Here is a 23,094-nt window from a genome sequence, read left to right as displayed (position 1 = left end):
ATAGTCAACTACGTCTCCTTTGAGGATTGGAGCCCAGACTGCGTCGGTATTGAAGCAGCAGGCCAAGTACAATGGCTTCTATATATGCCATGAGAACACTTGAAAAGGTCTTAACATCTTCAGTCTATTATTTATTATATATCTATCTAGGTGTTTGAGTATGACCAAGTACGTACTACTTGCATACCTAGCTCGTGTTCCTACGTATTCCCTCCGGTCCTTTTTACTCTGCATATAAGAATTGTCTGAAGTCAAACTTCATGAAGTTTGACCATATTTAAATAAAAAAATATTAACATCTACAATGCTTAATTTATACAATATAAAAACTAAGGTCAGGACGCATCTAATGTTGTTGATCTCATATTCTGAATGTTGGTAATTTTTTCCTATAAACTTGGTCAAAGTTTACGAGGTTTGACTTCAGACAAATTTTATATGCAAATTAAAAAGGACAGGAGGGAGTACTCTATATTCTACGCTTTCACCTATCGCCCGCGTTTCTCAACCCACGTGGCCATGAGTTTGTCTATATAGGACCCGACAACATAATCTCACCTCAAGGTTCAGTATAGTAGCATCCGACTAGTATCTCCTCTACTAGCTCTCACTGCCTTGCTTCCAGCAGGTCCTACTGCCATGGCCGTCACCAGAAACATTCTCCTCTCTGTGGCCGCCATGGCCATCCTGAGCACCGCCTCGGCTGCAATCTACAATGTCGGCGAGCCCGGCAGAGCGTGGGACCTCGGCACCAACTACAGCACATGGGCGTCCTCCAGGAACTTCCAACCCGAGGACCAGATCGTCTTCAAGTACTCCCCTCAGGCGCACGATGTCCTCGCACTAGTAGAAAACGGGGCTTTGGTCCAGGCCAGGTTAGCCCATTAGTCCCAGTTCAGTCCAGAACCGGGACCAATGGGGGCATTGGTCCCGGTTCGTGAGCCCAGGGCTGGCCGGGCCACGTGGACCATTGGTCCCGGTTCATCTGGACCTTTTGGTCCCGGTTGGTGGGATGAACCGGGACCAATGGGCCTCGCTCCTGGCCCACCACCATTGGTCCCGGTTGGTGGCTTGAACCGGGACCAAAGGCTCCCCTTTAGTCCCGGTTCATGCCATCAACCGAGACCAATGAAGTGCCTATATATACCCCCTCGCATAAGAGCAGAGCACACTGCTCTATTTTTTTCTGGCCGAGGGGGAGAGGGCTTGGTGGTGCTCTAGCTCACCTCCTATGCACACAAGGTGCTCGGTGGAATGCCCGAGCCACACTACTTAAGCTTTCTCCTCTCCAAGCTTGACCTCCAAGCTTCATTTTCCAGAATATTTGTCTAGGTTTAGCGGTCCGTCACGCCCCGTCCCCGTCTTCACCGTCGTCGATCACCCGCGCCGAGCTCATCGCCGGCACCACCATGGTGAGCCTCTTGTTCTTATCTTCTTTCTGCAAGGAAAAATATTCTTACTTGTATGTTTATATAGATACTTGTATTATTTTCTTACTTTTATTATTGCATCTTATATAGTGCGATGGTTTTGGTATCCGCCCCGTTGGCCCTCGTCCTGTCTATGATTCGGATGTGGTATATATATTATCTTTATAACTATTGGTTCATTTATTGTTTGTGAAAATTATGCCGACCAACGTGACATAGATTTTATTTATGTAGGATGTATGTGAATCAGAAATGCAAACCGACCCTATTGTCGAGAGGTTAAATTTAGTTGAAGAAGAAAACAATTTGTTGAAGGAAAAAATAAAAAAATTGAGGAGGAGAAGATGATATTGGAGTTGCATGTTGCGGATGTCGTCGATGATCACAAGATCAAGATGGATGCAATGCGCTTGAAGATTAGAAAGATTAGAAAATATGCCATTCATACCGAGGCTTGGTATCATTATGCCGTTGGATCAATTGTTACCTTGGTTGCGATTATGATCGCATTTGTTTTCGCATTGAAATGTTTTACATAGTTTCAATGTATGGTTTAATTAATTAGATGCTCTGGAGAGCTATATGTTGTTAGATGAGAACTATGTATGCACTTTGGTTTTAATGTGATGATGAACTTCTATTAATTTGGACACTTAATTATATATAATGTACGCAGATGAACCGGCAATGGATGTACGGTGACAGACACACCTGCGAGTACATTAAGGGCGTGCATGAGTTTCTCGATGCGGCTGAGGCAAACAAGCAGAATGGTTTTATGTGTTGTTCATGCACTGAATGTGGGAATACGAGGTCTTACTCTAACCGGAAAATCCTTCACTCCCACCTGCTTTACAAGAGTTTCATGCCACACTATAATGTTTGAACGAGGCACGGAGAAATAGGGGTTATGATGGAAGACGGCGAAGAAGAAGAGTACGATGACAACTATGTGCCCCCTGAATACGGTGATGCTGCAACGGGGGGAGCTGGTGAAGATCAAGAGGAACCAGACGATGTGCCCAATGATGCTGCAACGGGTGAAGCTGCTGAAGATCAAGAGGAACCAGATGATGTGCCCGATGATGATGGTCTCCGCCGGGTCATTGTCGATGCACTATTAGGGAAAACCTTATACACAGAATCTTAGCAGCAGCGCGGCATAAAAACAGGCGATGCTGCTAAGTAGTAGCAACGCGGCTACGGAAAGCTCGCTACTGGTGCAAACTTAGCAGTAGCGCGTGACGCTTAAACCGCGCTGCTACGAAAATCCACCGACAGTACACAACGACATAAGTTTATCACTAGCGCGGCGCCAGGAAGCGCGCTGCTACTAATGCCATAGTAGCAGCGCGCTTTTTTGTCACCTCGCTGCTGCTAATTTTGAAATTGTGCACAGGGTTGGCCCGTTTAGCAGTAGCGCGTGACAGGAAAGCGCGCTGTTGCTACGCTCTTAGCAGCAGCGCGCTTTCTCTCCCGCGCTACTGCTAAGACGCAGCACCCACCACCTTTTCCACCTCCCCTCCCCATCTCCTCTCCTCCCTTTCCCCTACCTCCCACATCCTCCCTCTCTCACTCTTCTTCTTCCTCAATACTTCTCCCCCATTACTCTCCCTCTTCTACCTAGCTTTCTCTCTCTTCATTACTCCTAGCTATAACTAACCTCCATTAATTCATCTCCTTTCTCTTTTTCCTCCCCCCTCCACTAGTTGAAGTTGTCTCCTCCCAAATTAGCTAGCTAGGTAGATGTAGCATTTAGTTAAGTGACCTATTTGCCCCCTAACTAGATCTTTCTTTGTCAAGAAGAGCTTTGTGCACTTTTGACCTCCGTACATCATCATCTCCACCGTGTGCTCGATCTCGAGATAGAGGTGTGATTAATATTTCATGCTTTTGCAAAATGGAAATATATGTTCCTATTTTGTATACACACTTAATTGTTGGGGAACGTTGCAGAAAACAAAAAAAATTCCTGCGGTTTCACCAAGATCCATCTATGAGTTCATCTAGCAACGAGTGGTTGGATGCATCTACGTACCTTGTAGATCGCGAGCGGAAGCGTTCAAAGAACGGGGATGAGGGAGTCGTACTCGACGTGATCCAAATCACCGGAGATCCTAGCGCCGAACGGACGGCACCTCCGTGTTCAACACACGTACGGTCAGCGTAACGTCTCCTCCTTCTTGATCCAGCAAGGGGGAAGGAGAGGTTGAGGAAGATGGCTCCAGCAGCAGCACGACGGCGTGGTGGTGATGGAGCTGCAGTACTCCGGCAGGGCTTCGCCAAGCTCTATGGAGAAGGAGGAGGTGTTGGAGAGGGAGAGGGAGGCACCAATGGCGTAGGTGAGAGGCCCTCCCTCCCCCCACTATATATAGGGAGCCTAGGGGGGCGCCGGCCCTAGGAGATGCAATCTCCTAGGGGGCGGCGGCCAAGGGGTGGGGGGCTTATCCCTCAAGCAAGGGGGCGCCCCCCCTTTAGGGTTTCCCCACCCTAGGCGCATGGGCCCAAGGGGAAGTGGCTCCCCAGCCCACTTTGGGCTGGATCCCTTCCCACTTCAGCCCATGGGGCCCTCCGGGATAGGTGGCCCCACCCGGTGGACCCCTGAGACCCTTCCGGTGGTCCCGGTACAATAGCAGTGACACCGAAACTTGTCCCGATGGCCGAAATAGCACTTCCCATATATAATTCTTTACCTCCGGACCATTCCGGAACTCCTCATGACGTCCGGGATCTCATCCGGGACTCTGAACAATATTCGGGTTACTGCATATACATATCCCTACAACCCTAGCATCACCGAACCTTAAGTGTGTAGACCCTATGGGTTCGGGAGACATGTAGACATGACCGAGATCACTCTCCGGTCAATAACCAACAGCGGGATCTGGATACCCATATTGGCTCCCACATGCTCCTCGATGATCTCATCGGATGAACCACGATGTCGAGGATTCAAGCAACCCCGTATACAATTCCCTTCGTCAATCAGTATGTTACTTGCCCGAGATTCGATCGTCGGTATCCCAATACCTCGTTCAATCTCGTTACCGGCAAGTCACTTTACTCGTACCGTAATGCATGATCCCGTGACCAGACACTTGGTCACTTTGAGCTCATAATGATGATGCATTACCAAGTGGGCCCAGTGATACCTCTCCGTCATACGGAGTGACAAATCACAGTCTTGATCCGTGTTAACCCAACAGACACTTTCGGAGATACCCGTAGTATACCTTTATAGTCACCCAGTTATGTTGTGACGTTTGGTATACCCAAAGCACTCCTAAAGTATCCGGGAGTTACACGATCTCATGGTCTAAGGAAAAGATACTTGACATTGGAAAACTCTAGCAAACGAACTATACGATCTTGTGCTATGTTTAGGATTGGGTCTTGTCCATCACATCATTCTCCTAATGATGTGATCTCGTTATCAACGACATCCAATGTCCATAGTCAGGAAACCATGACTATCTGTTGATCAACGAGCTAGTCAACTAGAGGCTTACTAGGGACATGTTGGTGTCTATTTATTCACACATGTATTACGATTTCCGGATAACACAATTATAGCATGAATAAAAGACAATTATCATGAACAAGGAAATATAATAATAATGCTTTTATTATTGCCTCTAGGGCATATTTCCAACAGTCTCCCACTTGCACTAGAGTCAATAATCTAGTTACATTGTGATGAATCGAACACCCACGGAATTCTGGTGTTGATCATGTTTTTCTCTAGGGAGAGGTTTAGTCAATGGATCTGCTACATTCAGGTCCGTATGTACTTTACAAATATCTATGTCTCCATCTTGAACATTTTCACGAATGGAGTTGAAGCGACGCTTGATGTGACTTGTCTTCTTGTGAAACCTGGGCTCCTTGGCAAGTGCAATAGCTCCAGTGTTGTCACAGAAGAGCTTGATTGGCCCTGACGCATTGGGTATGACTCCTAGGTCGGTGATGAACTCCTTCACCCAAATTGCTTCATGCGCTACCTCCGAGGCTGCCATGTACTCCGCTTCACATGTAGATCCCGCCACGACGCTCTGCTTGCAACTGTAACAGCTTACTACCCCACCATTCAAAATATACACGTATCTGGTTTGTGACTTAGAGTCATCCAGATCTATGTCGAAGCTAGCGTCGACGTAACCCTTTACGATGAGCTCTTCGTCACCTCCATAAATGAGAAACATTTCCTTAGTCCTTTTCAGGTACTTCAGGATATTCTTGACCGCAGTCCAGTGTTCCTTGCCGGGATTACTTTGGTACCTTCCTACCAAACTTACGGCAAGGTTTACATCAGGTCTGGTACACAGCATGGCATACATAATAGAACCTATGGCTGAGGCATAGGGGATGACACTCATCTCTTCTATATCTTCTGCCGTGGTCGGACATTGAGCTGAGCTCAATTTCACACCTTGCATCACAGGCAAGAACCCCTTCTTAGACTGATCCACATTGAACTTCTTCAATATCTTATCAAGGTATGTGCTTTGTGAAAGACCTATGAGGCGTCTTGATCTATCTCTATAGATCTTGATGCCTAATATATATGCAGCTTCTCCAAGGTCCTTCATTGAAAAACTCTTATTCAAGTAGGCCTTAATGTTGTCCAAGAGTTCTATATCATTTCCCATCAAAAGTATGTCATCTACATATAATATGAGAAATGCTACAGAGCTCCCACTCACTTTCTTGTAAATGCAGGCTTCTCCATAAGTCTGCGTAAACCCAAACGCTTTGATCATCTCATCAAAACGAATGTTCCAACTCCGAGATGCTTGCACTAGCCCATAAATCGAGCGTTGGAGCTTGCACACCTTGTCAGCATTCTTAGGATCGACAAAACCTTCCGGCTGCATCATATACAATTCTTCCTTAAGGAAACCATTAAGGAATGCCGTTTTGACGTCCATTTGCCATATCTCATAATCATAGAATGCGGCAATTGCTAACATGATTCGGACGGACTTTAGCTTCACTACCGGTGAGAAAGTCTCATCATAGTCAACCCCTTGAACTTGTCGATAACCCTTAGCGACAAGCCGAGCTTTATAGATGGTCACATTACCATCCGGGTCTGTCTTCTTCTTAAAGATCCATTTATTTTCTATGGCTCGCCGCTCAACGGGCAAGTCAGTCAAAGTCCATACTTCATTTTCATACATGGATCCTATCTCGGATTTCATGGCTTCTAGCCATTTGTCGGAATCTGGGCCCGCCATCGCTTCTTCATAGTTTGAAGGTTCGCCGTTGTCTAACAACATGATTTCCAAGACAGGGTTGCCGTACCACTCTGGTGCGGAACGTGTCCTTGTGGACCTACGAAGTTCAGTAGCAACTCGATCTGAAGTTTCATGATCATCATCATTAATTTCCTCTCTAGTCGGTGCAGGCACCTCAGGAACATTTTCTTGAGTTGCGCCATTTTCCGATTCAAGAGGTAATACTTCATCAAGTTCTACTTTCCTCCCACTTACTTCTTTCGAGAGAAACTCCTTCTCTAGAAAGGATCCATTCTTGGCAACAAAGATCTTGCCTTCGGATCTGAGGTAGAAGGTATACCCAATAGTTTCTTTAGGGTATCCTATGAAGACGCATTTTTCCGACTTGGGTTCGAGCTTTTCAGGTTGAAGTTTCTTGACATAAGCATCGCATCCCCAAACTTTTAGAAATGACAACTTAGGTTTCTTCCCAAACCATAATTCATACGGTGTCGTCTCAATGGATTTCGACGGAGCCCTATTTAAAGTGAATGCGGCAGTCTCTAAAGCATAGCCCCAAAAAGATAGCGGTAAATCGGTAAGAGACATCATAGATCGCACCATATCTAATAGAGTGCGATTACGATGTTCGGACACACCATTACGCTGAGGTGTTCCAGGCGGCGTGAGTTGTGAAACTATTCCACATTTTCTTAAGTGTGTGCCAAATTCGTGACTCAAGTATTCTCCTCCACGATCTGATCGTAGGAACTTGATTTTCCTGTCACGTTGATTTTCAACCTCACTCTGAAATTCCTTGAACTTTTCAAAGGTCTCAGACTTGTGTTTCATCAAATAGATATACCCATATCTACTCAAGTCATCAGTGAGGGTGAGAACATAACGATAGCCACCGCGAGCCTCAACACTCATTGGACCGCACACATCATTATGTATGATTTCCAATAAGTTGGTTGCTCGCTCCATTGTTCCTGAGAACGGAGTCTTGGTCATTTTACCCATGAGGCATGGTTCGCACGTGTCAAATGATTCGTAATCAAGAGACTCTAAAAGTCCATCTGCATGGAGCTTCTTCATGCGTTTGACACCTATGTGACCAAGGCGGCAGTTCCACAAGTATGTGGGACTATCATTATCAATCTTACATCTTTTGGTATTCACACTATGAATATGTGTAGCCTTACGCTCGAGATTCATTAAGAATAAACCATTCACCATCGGAGCATGACCATAAAACATATCTCTCATATAAATAGAACAACCATTATTCTCGGATTTAAATGAGTAGCCATCTCGTATTAAACAAGATCCTAATACAATGTTCATGCTCAAACTTGGCACTAAATAACAATTATTTAGGTTCAAAACTAATCCGTAGGTAAATGTAGAGGTAGCGTGCCGACGGCGATCACATCGACTTTGGAACCATTCCCGACGCGCATCATCACCTCGTCCTTCGCCAGTCTCCGCTTATTCTGCAGCTCCTGCTTTGAGTTACAAATGTGAGCAACTGCACCGGTATCAAATACCCAGGAGCTACTACGAGTACTGGTAAGGTACACATCAATTACATGTATATCACATATACCTTTCGTTTTGCCGGCCTTCTTGTCCGCTAAGTATTTGGGGCAGTTCCGCTTCCAGTGACCACTTTCCTTGCAATAAAAGCACTCAGTCTCGGGCTTGGGTCCATTCTTTGGCTTCTTACCGGTAGCTTGCTTGCCGGGCGCGGCAACTCCCTTGCCGTCCTTCTTGAAGGTTTTCTTACCCTTGCCTTTCTTGAACTTAGTGGTTTTATTCACCATCAACACTTGATGTTCCTTTTTGACTTCTACCTCTGTTGATTTCAGCATTGCAAATACTTCAGGAATGGTCTTTTCCATCCCCTGCATATTGAAGTTCATCACAAAGCTCTTGTAACTCGGTGGAAGCGACTGAAGGATTCTGTCAATGACCGCGTCATCCGGGAGATTAACTCCCAGTTGAGTCAAGCGGTTATGCTACCCAGACATAGTGAGTATGTGCTCACTGACAGAACTGTTTTCCTCCATCTTACAGCTGAAGAACTTGTCAAAGACTTGATATCTCTCGACCCAGGCATGAGCTTGGAAAACCATTTTCAGCTCTTCGAACATCTCATATGCTCCGTGTCTCTCAAAACGTTTTTGGAGCCCTGGCTCTAAGCTGTAAAGCATGCCGCACTGAACGAGGGAGTAGTCATCGGTACGTGCCTGCCAAGCGTTCATAATGTCTTGTTCTGCAGGGAGAACAGGTGCGTCACCTAGCGGTGCTTGTAGGACATAATCTTTCTTGGAAGCTATGAGGATGATCCTCAGGTTCTGGACCCAGTCCGTGTAGTTGCTGCCATCGTCTTTCAGCTTGGTTTTCTCTAGGAACGCGTTGAAGTTGAGGACTACGTTGGCCATTTGATCTACAAGACATATTGTAAATATTTTAGACTAAGTTCATGATAATTAAGTTCATCTAATCAAATTATTTAATGAACTCCCACTTAGATAGACATCCCTCCAGTCATCTACGTATAACATGATCCGAGTTAACTAGGCCGTGTCCGATCATCACGTGAGACGGACTAGTCAACATCGGTGAACATCTTCATGTTGACCGTATCTTCTATATGACTCATGCTCGACCTTTCGGTCTTCTGTGTTCCGAGGCCATGTCTGTACATGCTAGGCTCGTCAAGTAAACCTAAGCATTTGCATGTGTAAATCTGTCTTACACCCGTTGTATGTGAACGTTATAATCTATCACACCCGATCATCACGTGGTGCTTCGAAACAACGAACTGTCGCAACGGTGCACAGTTAGGGGGAACACTTTCTTGAAATTATTATGAGGGATCATCTTATTTACTACCGTCGTTCTAAGTAAACAAGATGCAAAAAGATGATAAACATCACATGCAATCAAATAATAAAAGTGACATGATATGGCCAATATCACATAGCTCCTTTGATCTCCATCTTGGGGCTCCATGATCATCTTGTCACCAGCATGACACCATGATCTCCATCATCATGATCTCCATCATCGTGTCTCGATGAAGTTGCTCGCCAACTATTACTTCTACTACTATGGCTAACGCGTTTAGCAATAAAGTAAAGTAATTTACATGGCGTTTCTCAATGACACGCAAGTCATACAAAAAATAAAGACAACTCCTATGGCTCCTGCCGGTTGTCATACTCATCGACATGCAAGTCGTGATTCCTATTACAATAGCATGAACATCTCATACATCACATATATATCATTCATCATTCATCACAACTTTGGCCATATCACATCACAAAACACTTGCTGCAAAAACAAGTTAGACGTCCTCTAATTGTTGTTGCAAGTTTTACGTGGCTACAATAGGGTTCTAGCAAGAACGTTTTATTACCTACGTGAAAGCCACAACGTGATTTGTCAACTTCTATTTACCCTTCATAAGGAACCTTTTCATCGAATCCACTCCAACTAAAGTGGGAGAGACAGACACCCGCCAGCCACCTTATGCAACTAGTGCATGTCAGTCGATGGAACCGGTCTCACGTAAGCGTACGTGTAAGGTTGGTCCGGGCTGCTTCATCCCACAATACCGTTGATGCAAGATAAGACTAGTAGCGGCAAGAAAGTTGACAACATCAACGCCCACAACAAATTGTGTTCTACTCGTGCATAGAGAACTACGCATAGACCTAGCTCATGATGCCACTGTTGGGGAACGTTGCAGAAAACAAAAAAATTTCCTACGGTTTCACCAAGATCCATCTATGAGTTCATGTAGCAACGAGTGGTTGTATGCATCTACGTACCTTGTAGATCGCGAGCGGAAGCATTCAAAGAACGGGGATGAGGGAGTTGTACTCGACGTGATCCAAATCACCGGAGATCCTAGCACCGAACGGACGGCACCTTCGTGTTCAACACACGTACGGTTAGCGTAACGTCTCCTCCTTCTTGATCCAGCAAGGGGGAAGGAGAGGTTGAGGAAGATGGATCCAGCAGCAGCACGACGGCGTGGTGGTGATGGAGCTGCAGTACTCCGGCAGGGCTTCGCCAAGCTCTATGCAGAAGGAGGAGGTGTTGGAGAGGGAGAGGGAGGCACCAATGGCGTAGGTGAGAGGCCCTCCCTCCCCCCACTATATATAGGGAGCCTAGGGGGGCGGCCCTAGGAGATGCAATCTCCTAGGGGGGCGGCGGCCAAGGGGTGGGGGGCTTGCCCCCCAAGCAAGGGGGCGCCCCCCCCCCCTTTAGGGTTTCCCCACCCTAGGCGCATGGGCCCTAGGGGAAGTGGTGCCCCAGCCCACTTTCGGCTGGATCCCTTCCCACTTCAGCCCATGGGGCCCTCCGGGATAGGTGGCCCCACCCGGTGGACCCCCGGGACCCTTCCGGTGGTCCCGGTACAATACCGGTGACACCGAAACTTGTCCCGATGGCCGAAATAGCACTTCCCATATATAATTCTTTACCTCCGGACCATTCCGGAACTCCTCGTGACGTCCGGGATCTCATCCGGGACTCCGAACAATATTCGGGTTACTGCATATACATATCCCTACAACCCTAGCGTCACCGAACCTTAAGTGTGTAGACCCTACGGGTTCGGGAGACATGTAGACATGACGGAGATCGCTCTCCGGTCAATAACCAACAACGGGATCTGGATACCCATATTGGCTCCCACATGCTCCTCGATGATCTCATCGGATGAACCATGATGTCGAGGATTCAAGCAACCCCGTATACAATTCCCTTCGTCAATCGGTATGTTACTTGCCCAAGATTCGATCGTCGGTATCCCAATACCTCATTCAATCTCGTTACCGGCAAGTCACTTTACTCGTACCGTAATGCATGATCCCGTGACCAGACACTTGGTCACTTTGAGCTCATAATGATGATGCATTACCGAGTGGGCCCAGTGATACCTCTCCGTCATACGGAGTGACAAATCCCAGTCTTGGTCCGTGTTAACACAACAGACACTTTCGGAGATACCCGTAGTATACCTTTATAGTCACCCAATTACGTTGTGACGTTTGGTATACCCAAAGCACTCCTACGGTATCCGGGAGTTACACGATCTCATGGTCTAAGGAAAAGATACTTGACATTGGAAAACTCTAGCAAACGAACTATACGATCTTGTGCTATGTTTAGGATTGGGTCTTGTCCATCACATCATTCTCCTAATGATGTGATCTCGTTATCAACGACATCCAATGTCCATAGTCAGGAAACCATGACTATCTGTTGATCAACGAGCTAGTCAACTAGAGGCTTACTAGGGACATGTTGGTGTCTATTTATTCAAACATGTATTACGATTTCCGGATAACACAATTCTAGCATGAATAAAAGACAATTATCATGAACAAGGAAATATAATAATAATGCTTTTATTATTGCCTCTAGGGCATATTTCCGACATTAATTAGCCATTATTATGCATGGGTCCAATGATGTAATATATATATATATGTTCCTATTTTGTATACACACTTAGCCATTATTATGCAAGGGTCCAATGATGTAATATATATGTTCCTATTATGCTGAGGAAAAGAAAAAAGAGAAATTGGTTATAGCAGTAGCGCTTTAGTGAAAAAGAGCTATAGCTAGTCTAGGTAGCAGTAGCGGTTTCTGCAAAAATCGCTATAGTTGCTCGTAATAGTAGTAGCGCGTTTCATGTAAACGCGCTACTGCTACGTCCACTTAACCCAAAATTCTCACTTTCCCTGCTTCATCCCGTCTCTTTTCCCCCAAATCCCCACTCTCTCTTCCCCGGCCCCATAGCACCGCCGCGCCCGCCCCCGACCTCGGCGTGCTCGCCCCCGACCCCGGCGTGCTCACCCCCGACCCCGCCGGGCCCGACCCCGCCGCGCTCGCCCCCGACCTAGGCGTGCTCGCCCCCGGCGCCGGCGCTCGCCCCCGACCCGTCGGCCCTCGCCTCCCTCCTCTGCTTCCTCCCCTCCCAACCTCGGTCGTCGTCGGGCCTGCCTCCTCGCCCTGCACCCTCTGTAAACCACCCCTCTCTCTCTCTCTCTCTCTCTCTGCTAGCTAGGGTTAATTTACTTAGGTTTTAGTTATGTTAATTAGGTTATCTATTTAGTTATGAATTTAGATAGGTTTCAAAATTTGCTGAATTTATATGCAAATTTGAACTGGACATGTGATATGTGGATATGTCATGTTTTGGACATGTCATGTTTTGGTAAATGATCCGAGTTGCCTATGTTACGCTGGAATGTTGATTCATTTCCGTTCCGGTGAATTTCAAGCGCTCGATGTGTCCATTTTTTAGCAAAGGTCATGCCGAAATTTCCCGTGAATAAAGGCATGATTTGTGCTACATAGTTGGCATATCGAGTGCTGGCACATAGATTTCTTTTTTATCTCATTTCTCATTTATTCATACTTTTAGAAATAAATGAGGACACATAATCATAGGAAACATGTCGAACAACGAAGAAACTGGGCCTTCTGACCAAGATGCAGACGAGATGGATTATGAGGGTGAACAAGACTACCTCAACTTTTTGACTGCTAAGCAAGGTTTGCAGGTCCGCCTCGATGGTGGTACTGATGCCGACACCGACACCGACGGCGCTGGCACCTATGGCGGCGCTGAGACCGGTGGGGAAGGTACTGCCGGGGAAGATACCGGCGCCGATGCCGGTACCGAAAAGAGGCATAAGAAGCAGAGGATACGAAAACCTAACAAACTAGGGATTGGACGACTTGTGATCACAAAGATGGCACCTGGCAAGTTTGAGCCGTTAGAGCCGGAAGAAGCTCGCAAGTGCTATGGGAACCAAGTAGGATGCATCCTACGGGAATGCGTGAGCATCAATGACGATGACTTAAGGAGTAAAGAACATTTGACGCAGTTGCTCCTAACGAAGTTGCACAAGAGAGTCAAGTTCCCCGATCGGGATGATAACATAGAACAACCGTGGGATGATCCGAAGATGAAAAAGATTAACAATCACGCCATGGGCATGTTCAGCAATGATTTGGCCTCCTGGAAATCGAGGGTGAAACGAGCTATTGAGGCTGAGGAACCCCTGTCCAAGATTCTGGAGGAAAATCCGACACTTACGGAAGAGGAGTTCGAAGAGTTCAAGGACACTTGCGCTACCGAGGACGCCAAGGCTAAGGCTGCGAAATTCAAGAGCCTTCAGCAAAGGAACACGGGGAAGCATCGCCTCGGAAGCCGTGGCTACCTCGGTAAAAGGCCCAGATGGGATAAGGAGGACGTGAAACGTGAAGCCACGGGTCTCCCAGACCCCTTCGCGAAGTTCACCAACCCCTTGGAGCATGACTTCATCAGGGCCCGCTAAAAGTGGGACAAGGAGAAAAAGGTTTTTTACATGGACAAGATCACGAGGAAATTGATTAGACTACTGGAGAAGCAACACCAGCTTGCAGCCGAAAACCCTACTTCTCCGATGAGGCCCAAGTGGGACACCCCTCTCAACCGGGCCTTGAACGAACTTAAGGGACTCCCTTTGGGCCAGTGGCCGCAATATGGTCGTGTGCACGGCGCTGGAGATGGCGCCACGTGGAAGGTGTTTTGCAACGAGGGCCCGGAGGCCAAGAAGTAGAAAAAGAAGTTTAGTCAGGCAGACATCAACACGAAGGTGAAGCTTGCGATCGAGAAAAAAGCAGCTGAGGACGCGAAAAAAGCAGCCGAGGACAAATATGAGTTGTTACAGCAGGCAATCAATGCAGCTGTAACTGCCTGCAGAAATGATTTCGCTACTAACTTGGTTCGAGTTATCATCAACTAGACGAAGGAAAATCCAGACAAGACGGTACATGATTTCCCGTTGCCCAGTTTCAACGGGAGCAACTCCATGAACAACAACATCATCGCACCATCACTTGCCCACGCAACCGGGCCTCCTCTCACAGCCGCTCCCGCTGATAGCAGCCCGTCCTCAGTCTCTGGCGTGCTCGGTGGGCCTTCGTCTTTGGCTGAGCTCGACGCCATCACGGTAATTACATGTCGCACCACCATATATATATATATATAATATTCCATTTTTGTTGCCTTTCGGATGTTTTACGCCACAGACATATGTGTTTGCAGGAAAAAGAAACCCCGTGCACCATACTCTACTTAATCAAAGGCCAGAAGGTGGACGTAGGAAAGGGGATGATAATGGACCCCTTGCAACCCATGTTCCACAACCAGCCAATCCCTGCTGGGCACTTCAGGGTTAGCTTGTCCAGTGTGAAATCGGGGCATGAGGATTTGCCTCCTCCAGTACAGCATGTGGGAGCGGACAATGAGACCCCGCCGCGGATTGGAAGCTGCAAGGGTTGGGTGCTGCTATGGCCGAAGAATCTTATTCGTCTGGAGCCGGCCGAGAGCACACCAATAACCACACATCAACAAGCATGTGAGGAGACCACCACCCCACCTACGCAATTACCAGCTCATGTAGTGCCGGGTGAGAGCGGCGGAAGACATGATGAAGGGGGTGCAATAGTGCTGGCTGATGTAATTTGTCCTGTAGAACAGAGAATGGATGATGAGACGGAGGTCGACCCTATGGATTTCCTCAATACAAACGCGTATGACTGTGACATAGAATTGATGAGTCAACCATATGACGAATCAAGCTATCAGCTTGCTAATGAGGATATGGATAATATGCCCGGGCAGGAAGGTCGTAGCAGGGATTGCAAAAAGTCTCTCTTCATGAAATCCTCACAGGACACGCCTGAAGATGCCGCCTCAACACAGGCTCAACTATCCTAGCGCGAGGGTCGTACAGTACTTAGCCCGGGAACACTGGGGCAGGGGTTAAGGAAGGGTCTAGAAGGTGTGCCCAAGAAAAAGGAGAGAAAGAGATCGGGGAAGATAGCTGCCTCCAAACAAGCCAGAGCACATAGCAGCCAAACGATGCATTCTGAAGAGCGTGTACCCGTGAAAGGTGCGGCCATGTTCCATCTCACGGGCGAGCCGATGCTACCGCCGAAACCGCTGGAGGCACTATCAAGGGATCTCAGGAGACTGCACGGCCATGTGCTGTCGACTGAGAAAAGCCTACTAGCCTCAAAGGATCCAGGATATTCGACATACGCGGCTCGTGTACCTGAGGGGAAGTGCTACGTCGAGACACGGCCCGCGGAGGTGTTCTTCTTGCGGTTTGACCATATCTTTGAGATGTTTCTGACAAGGCGGCTCGATTTTACAATCGTTCGCCTTTTTGCGCTACATATGAGCTCTGTCATGAACAGTGAAGAAGTCTCGCAAATCTATGTGGCGGATCCGTACTACATGCACGAGTCTTTCTTGAGTCTCGGCGACTTTGAGCGTGAAACTGCTAGGGACTACCTCCAAAACTTCATGGTACAGAATAAGGACCGGGAAATTGTCCTCGTGCCTTATCATCCAAAGTAAGTCAGTTTTGAACAACCCTTTCATACATTTCAATCATTCCTTCTCTCTCTATGGGGAATAATTTGAGGTGTCTTTTCCCCGCAGCAACGGGCGCACCGTCCTTATCGTTCTTTATCCGCAAGTTTCCCACGCCGTGTATTTTGACCCTTCCATAGACTACGAGAAAAAAGACTACACCCACATAATGAATATTCTAGATGATGCTCTCCAAGGCTTTAGCTTTAGAGGTGGCCACATGCAGATCAGGAAACAAAGGAACAAGAAGATGGGTTTCACGCATAAAACTAACTTCTCCTGCATCCAAGTCCCAAAACCAAGCAAGAAGGATGGATTGTACATCCTCCATCTCATGATTCAGTTCAACACGGATCACCAAAAGCTTCGCATGAGAAGCAGAAATGATGATCATATCCACAAGTGGCTAGAATCTCATGGGGAAGCGAATTATAAATTTAGAGATGACTTCTTTCGCATCCAAAGCGACATTGCGACGATCATCATGAAAGAAGTCGTCGATGAGAAGGGGATGTTCCACCATGGCCCTATATCGCGAGCTGACGTCCGAACTCGCATAGGCATGCAATGTCTAGACCTCACGCCGTTCAAGAAGCTAGGGTCCATCCTCGATGATATGGAAGGATGGAACTTCTAGTGATTTATGATGCCGATGATGATGATATGTGTCGGTTGAACTTGTATACTATTTGTAGCGATGCAACTTTGTGATGTCCATGATCCCTGCCAAACTTGCGTAACGCAACTTTGTTAGTTTGCGTACGATGACCTGCGTATCTCTAGTTAATTAATTTGCATACTGTATGTTGCATCTAGTTGCTAACCCTTTCTTTTTCGGTGTTCTCTAGTATATTTTGTTGCATATATATGATTGTACATCCTCTTCATGAACATGCATCTCTAACAGGTACCTAGTTTCTTGATGGCGAGATGGAACTGCTATGTCGTGTACAAAGGGAAGGTTCCGGGGGTGTACAACGAGTGGCATGAGTGCCAGGCGCAAGTGAATGGGTTCTCGGACGCCAGCCATAAAGGCTTCAAAAGCAGACAAGAAGGAGAAGCTAGTTACTTGAGGTTCACTATAGCGCGAGAGAGGACTCGTAACCGCCATCTCATGTACTGCATAGTTCCGCTCTCACTCATAGTGATAGCTCTTCTCGCGTATACCTTTGTTTAGATGGATGACATTGTAGTTGCAAGTATTCGAGACTTGCATGTATCGCTATTTTTGAGATGATGACAAGATACCACTTTGTGTTGGATGATCATTATGACGAGACTATTTGTATGTATATGCTATGATTACATTTGTGGTCTCGCAGGCATTTGTATGTGTATCATGATGACATTTGTATGTGCTAAAGATTCTTCTATAAAGCCTGTTCAAATACAAAACAAATATGCCGAAAAAAACAAAAAAAACTACTAAAATTAGCAGTAGCGAGTGGAGAAAAGTTAGCAGCAGCGCGGTTGTAGCAGTAGCGCACACAGGGGAATCGCGCTATAGCTATTAGCAGCAGCGAGGTTCCTTTAAGCGCGCTGCTGCAACACTTGTGTAGCAGTAGCGCGGGTGGACCAGCGCTACTGCTATACGTTAGCTATAGCGCCGGACCCCGTGCTACTAAAAGGCCGAAAACCCGCGCTGCTGCTAGGCTTTTCCCTAGTAGTGATGCAAGGACGCAATGTGAAAGTCAAAAGGAGAAGCTGAAGTTCGATCGCATGTTAGAGGATCACAAAAAAGGGTTGTACCCCAATTGCGAAGATGGCAACACAAAGCTCGGTACCGTACTGGAATTGTTGCAGTGGAAGGCAGAGAATGCTGTGGCTGACAAAGGATTTGAGAAGCTACTGAAAATATTGAAGAAGAAGCTTCCAAAGGATAACGAATTGCCCAACAGTACATACGCAGCAAAGAAGGTTGTATGCCCTCTAGGATTGGAGGTGGAGAAGATACATGCATGCCCTAATGACTGCATCCTCTACCGCGGTGCATACAAGGATCTGAACGCATGCTCGGTATGCGGTGCATTGCGGTATAAGATCAGACGAGATGACCCTGGTGATGTTGACGGTGAGCCCCCCAGGAAGAGGGTTCCTGCGAAGGTGATGTGGTATGCTCCTATAATACCACGGTTGAAACGTCTGTTCAGAAACAAAGAGCATGCCAAGTTGATGCGATGGCACAGTGAGAACCGAAAGAAAGATGGGAAGTTGAGAGCACCTGCTGACGGGTCGCAGTGGAGAAAAATTGAGAGAAAGTACTGGGATGAGTTTGCAAAGGACCCAAGGAATGTATGGTTTGCTTTAAGCGCAGATGGCATTAATCCTTTCGGGGAGCAGAGCAGCAATCACAGCACTTGGCCCGTGACTCTATGTATGTATAACCTTCCTCCTTGGATGTGCATGAAGCGGAAGTTCATTATGATGCCAGTTCTCATCCAAGGCCCTAAGCAACCCGACAACGACATTGATGTGTACCTAAGGCCATTAGTTGAAGAACTTTTACAGCTATGGAATGGAAACGGTGTACGTACGTGGGATGAGCACAGACAGGAGGAATTTAACCTTAAGGCGTTGCTGTTCGTGACCATCAACGATTGGCCCGCTCTCAGTAACCTTTCAGGACAGACAAACAAAGGATACCACGCATGCACGCACTGTTTAGATGACACTGAAAGTATATACCTGGACAAATGCAGGAAGAATGTGTACCTGGGCCATCGTCGATTTCTTCCGACCAACCATCAATGTCGAAAGAAAGGCAAGCATTTCAAAGGCGAGGAAGATCACCGGAAGAAGCCCGCCATGCGTACCGGTGATCACGTACTTTCTATGGTCAATGATTTACACGTAATCTTTGGAAAGGGTCCCGGTGGACTAGTTGTTCCGAATGACGCTGAGGGACATGCACCCATGTGGAAGAAGAAGTCTATATTTTGGGACCTACCCTACTGGAAAGACCTAGAGGTCAGCTCTTCAATCGACGTGATGCACGTGACGAAGAACCTTTGCGTGAACCTGCTAGGCTTCTTGGGCGTGTATGGGAAGAAAAAAATATACACCTGAGGCACGGGAGGACCTGCAACATTTGCACGAAAAAGACGGCATGCCTCCGAAGTAGTATAAAGGTCCTGCCAGCTACGCTCTTACAAAAGAAGAGACAGAAATCTTCTTTGAATGCCTGCTCAGTATGAAGGTCACGACTGGCTTCTCGTCGAATATAAAGGGAATAATAAATATGCCAGAGAAAAAGTTTCAGAACCTAAAGTCTCATGACTGCCACGTGATTATGACGCAACTGCTTTCGGTTGCATTGAGGGGGCTTCTACCGGAAAATGTCCGATTAGCCATTGTGAAGCTATGTGCATTCCTCAATGCAATCTCTCAGAAGGTGATCGATCCAGAAATCGTACCAAGGCTAAGGAGTGATGTGGCGCAATGTCTTGTCAGTTTTGAGCTGGTGTTCCCACCATCCTTCTTCAATATCATGACCCACGTCCTAGTTCATCTAGTCGACGAGATTGTCATCCTGGGGCCCGTATTTCTACACAATATGTTCCCCTTTGAGAGGTTCATGGGAGTCCTAAAGAAATATGTCCGTAAACGGGCTAGGACAGAAGGAAGCATCTCCATGGGCCATCAAACAGAGGATGTTATCGGGTTTTGTGTTGACTTCATTCCTGGCCTTAAGAAGATAGGTCTCCCTAAATCGCGGTATGAGGGGAGACTGACTGGAAAAGGCACTCTTAGAAGAGACTCAATAATATGCAGGGACGGATATTCTTGGTGTCAAACACACTACACAGTTCTACAGAACTCTACCTTGGTGACCCCGTATGTCGATGAACACAAGAATAGTCTGCGCTCCAAACACCCGGAGCAGTGCGACGACTGGATTACATGTGAACACATCAGGACTTTCAGCAGTTGGTTGGAAACACGTCTCAGAGGTGACAACACTATTTGTGATGAGTTGTACTTGTTGTCCAGGGGACCATCTTTGACTGTATTGACTTACAAAGGATACGAGATAAATGGGAATACATTTTACACGATCGCCCAAGATCAAAAGAGCACCAACCAAAACAGCGGTGTCCGCTTTGATGCAGCAACCGAGAGCGGAAAGGACACATATTATGGTTACATAGTGGACATATGGGAACTTGACTACGGACCTAATTTTAAGGTCCCTTTGTTTAAGTGCAAATGGGTCAATCTGTCAGGCGGCGGGGTACATGTAGACCCACAGTACGGAATGACAACAGTGGATCTGAAAAATCTTGGGTACACTGACGAACCGTTCATCCTAGCCAATGATGTGGCACAGGTTATCTATGTGAAGGACATGTCTACCAAACCGAGAAAAAGAAAAGATAAGGAAGCGAATACATCATACGATGAGCCAAAGCACCACATAGTTCTTTCAGGAAAAAGGGACATCCTGGGAGTGGACGGCAAGACAGACATGTCTGAAGATTATGAAAAGTTTCATGAAATTCCTCCCTTCAATGTCAAGGCTGACCCAAGCATTCTGATAAACAATGAAGATTATCCATGGTTACGGCGCAATAAGAAAATGACATCAGCGAAGAAAAAGTGAAGACTTTCTCCCGCAACTGTTATGATGATACCATGCCAACTTTGTAACACACGAACATGCTACCATTGTCCGTTTTGTACATGCACATGCTATGTGGGTGAAATTATGATACCATGCCAACTTTCAACTTTTTCAGAATTCATTTGAAATGCTTTAATGTCTTATGGTTCGGCCCACGTAATACCATTATTCAAATTTTAACTATTCAAATTTGAAAACTAATGGCACTAACAGAAAGTTTATAATTTTTTCTAAAAGTGATGGCACTAACAGAAAGTTTATAATTTTTCTGACCTAAAAGCAAAAAAGAATTAAAAATGCAAAAACAAAAGAAAATAAATAATGCAAAAAACAAAAAAAACTGGAAAAAGTAAAGTTAATCACAAACTTGTGATTCAAACAATTTTCAAAGAATTCAAATTTTAACTATTCAAATTTGAAAACTAATGGCACTAACAAAAAGTTTATAATTTTTCTAAAACTAATGGCACTAACAGAAAGTTTATAATTTTGCTCCTCGCCCCTGGCCCATGACCATTAGTCCCGGTTTGTGCCACAAACCGGGACTAAAGGGTTGGTCCTCGTTGCGGGCAGAGTTTAGTCCCACCTCGCCAACCAAAGGGGGCTCACACCGGTTTATAAGCCCTTCCCTCTCTGCCTTGTTGAGCTCCTCTCAAAGTGAAAATAGATGCCCTAATAGAGAAAAGTTTAACCTAAATTCATAGTGAATTTCTCTGAAATTCATAGAAATTTACTATGATTTTCGGTTGAATTTTCTCTATAAGCGCATCTATTCTCATTTTTTTAGTAAGTTAATCACAAACTTGTGATTCACACAAATTTCAAAGAATTCATATTTTAACTATTCAAATTTGAAAACTAATGGCACTAACAGAAAGTTTATAATTTTTCTAAAACTAATGGCACTAACAGAAAGTTTATAATTTTGCTAACCTAAAAGCAAACAAAATTAAAAATTAAAGCAAAAAACAAAAGAAAATAAATAATGCAAAAAACAAATCAAAAAAATAGGAAAAAAACTATTTTTATAGTAAAGTTAATCACAAAACAAAATAAATAAAGCAACAAAGAAAAAAAAACTAAAAAAGTGTTTTCAAATTTGAAAACTAATGGCACTAACAGAAAGTTTATAATTTTTCTAAAACTAAAAGCAAAAAGAATAAAAAAATAAAGCAAAAAACAAAAGAAAATAAATAATGCAGAAAACAAAACAAAAAAACTGGAAAAAAAATAGCAACAATAAGTATTTTGTTGTAAGTAGAAACAAAATAAAATAAATAAAGCAACAAAGAAAACAAAAAAACAGAAAAAGTGTTTTCAAATTTGAAAACTAATGGCATTAACAAAAAGTTTATAATTTTTCTAAAACTAAAAGCATAAAGAATTAAAAAATCAAGCAAAAAACAAAATAAAATAAAATAAATAAAGCAACAAAAAAACAAAAAAATGCCACCTACTGGGCCCCCACGGCCTGAATACGACTAGAAACCCATCCAAGGGCTAGGATTCAGGCCCGCAGGAGGCCCAGTAGGCCCACAGGCATAGCAGTGACAATTAGGCCCGTAAGCCTGCAATGGAGAGAAGCTCGAGAGGGGTGCGGCAGTGGGGCTTATAAACCACTGTGCACCCCTTTCAACTAGCGAGGTGGGACTAAACTTTTGACGCCGCAGCCGCACAAGGCCTTTGGTCCCGGTTGGTGGCACCAACCGGGACTAAAGGGTGCATTGGTCATGGTTCGTGGCACAAACCGTGACCAATGCCCATCTTTAGTCCCGGTTGGTGCCACCAACCGGGACCAAAGGCCTCTTTTCAGCAGCCCAAAGGGCGAGAAGAAGGCCTCTTTTCAGCAGCCCAAAGGGCGGGAAGCGGCGGCCTTTGGTCTCGGTTGGTGGCACCAACCGGGACTAAAGGGGGGCATTGGTCACGGTTTGTGCCACGAACCGTGACCAATGCTCCGTCTATATAAGCCACCCTTGTGAAAATTTTGGGTCAGTTCTTCGATCCCGCCCCGACGACGCCGCCAGACTGCCCGTGCTCGCCATCGCCGCCCCGAGGTCGCCGTTGTAGTCACCGCCCGCTCCTCGTCGTCGCCGCCGCCCGCTCCTCGAGCCCGCGCAGCCCCCGAGCCCTTGCCGCCCTCGAGCCCGCACCGCCCTCGATCCCGCGCCGCCCGGAGCTCGCCGTCGTCCCCGAGCCCTCCTTCCCGAGCTCATGCCGCCCCTTGAGCTCGCCGTCGTCCCCAAGCCCGCGCCGCCCCGAGCCCGTGCTGCCCCCGATCTCGCCGTCGTCCCCGAGCCCTCCTCCCCGAGCCCGTGCCGCCCTCGCCGCCCTCCTCCCCGAGCCATCCGCCGCCCTCGCCGACGC

At 46.3% G+C, this 23,094-nt stretch overlaps 1 protein-coding gene across 1 annotated transcript in view; it reads left to right on the top strand.

Annotated features, from left to right (window-relative positions):
- The first annotated feature begins 639 nt into the window (after positions 1–639).
- LOC123186493 (mavicyanin-like) overlaps positions 640–23,094 on the top strand; it is a 44,113-nt gene continuing 21,658 nt past the window's right edge. The window contains exon 1 of the mRNA XM_044598253.1: positions 640–846. Coding sequence (XP_044454188.1) covers positions 640–846 — 207 coding nt within the window. The remainder of the gene's footprint in view (positions 847–23,094) is intronic.

The sequence above is a fragment of the Triticum aestivum genome, chromosome 2A (genome assembly GCF_018294505.1).
Source record: "Triticum aestivum cultivar Chinese Spring chromosome 2A, IWGSC CS RefSeq v2.1, whole genome shotgun sequence".
NCBI lineage: Eukaryota > Viridiplantae > Streptophyta > Magnoliopsida > Poales > Poaceae > Triticum > Triticum aestivum.
This window is presented reverse-complemented; position numbering and strand designations above follow the sequence as displayed.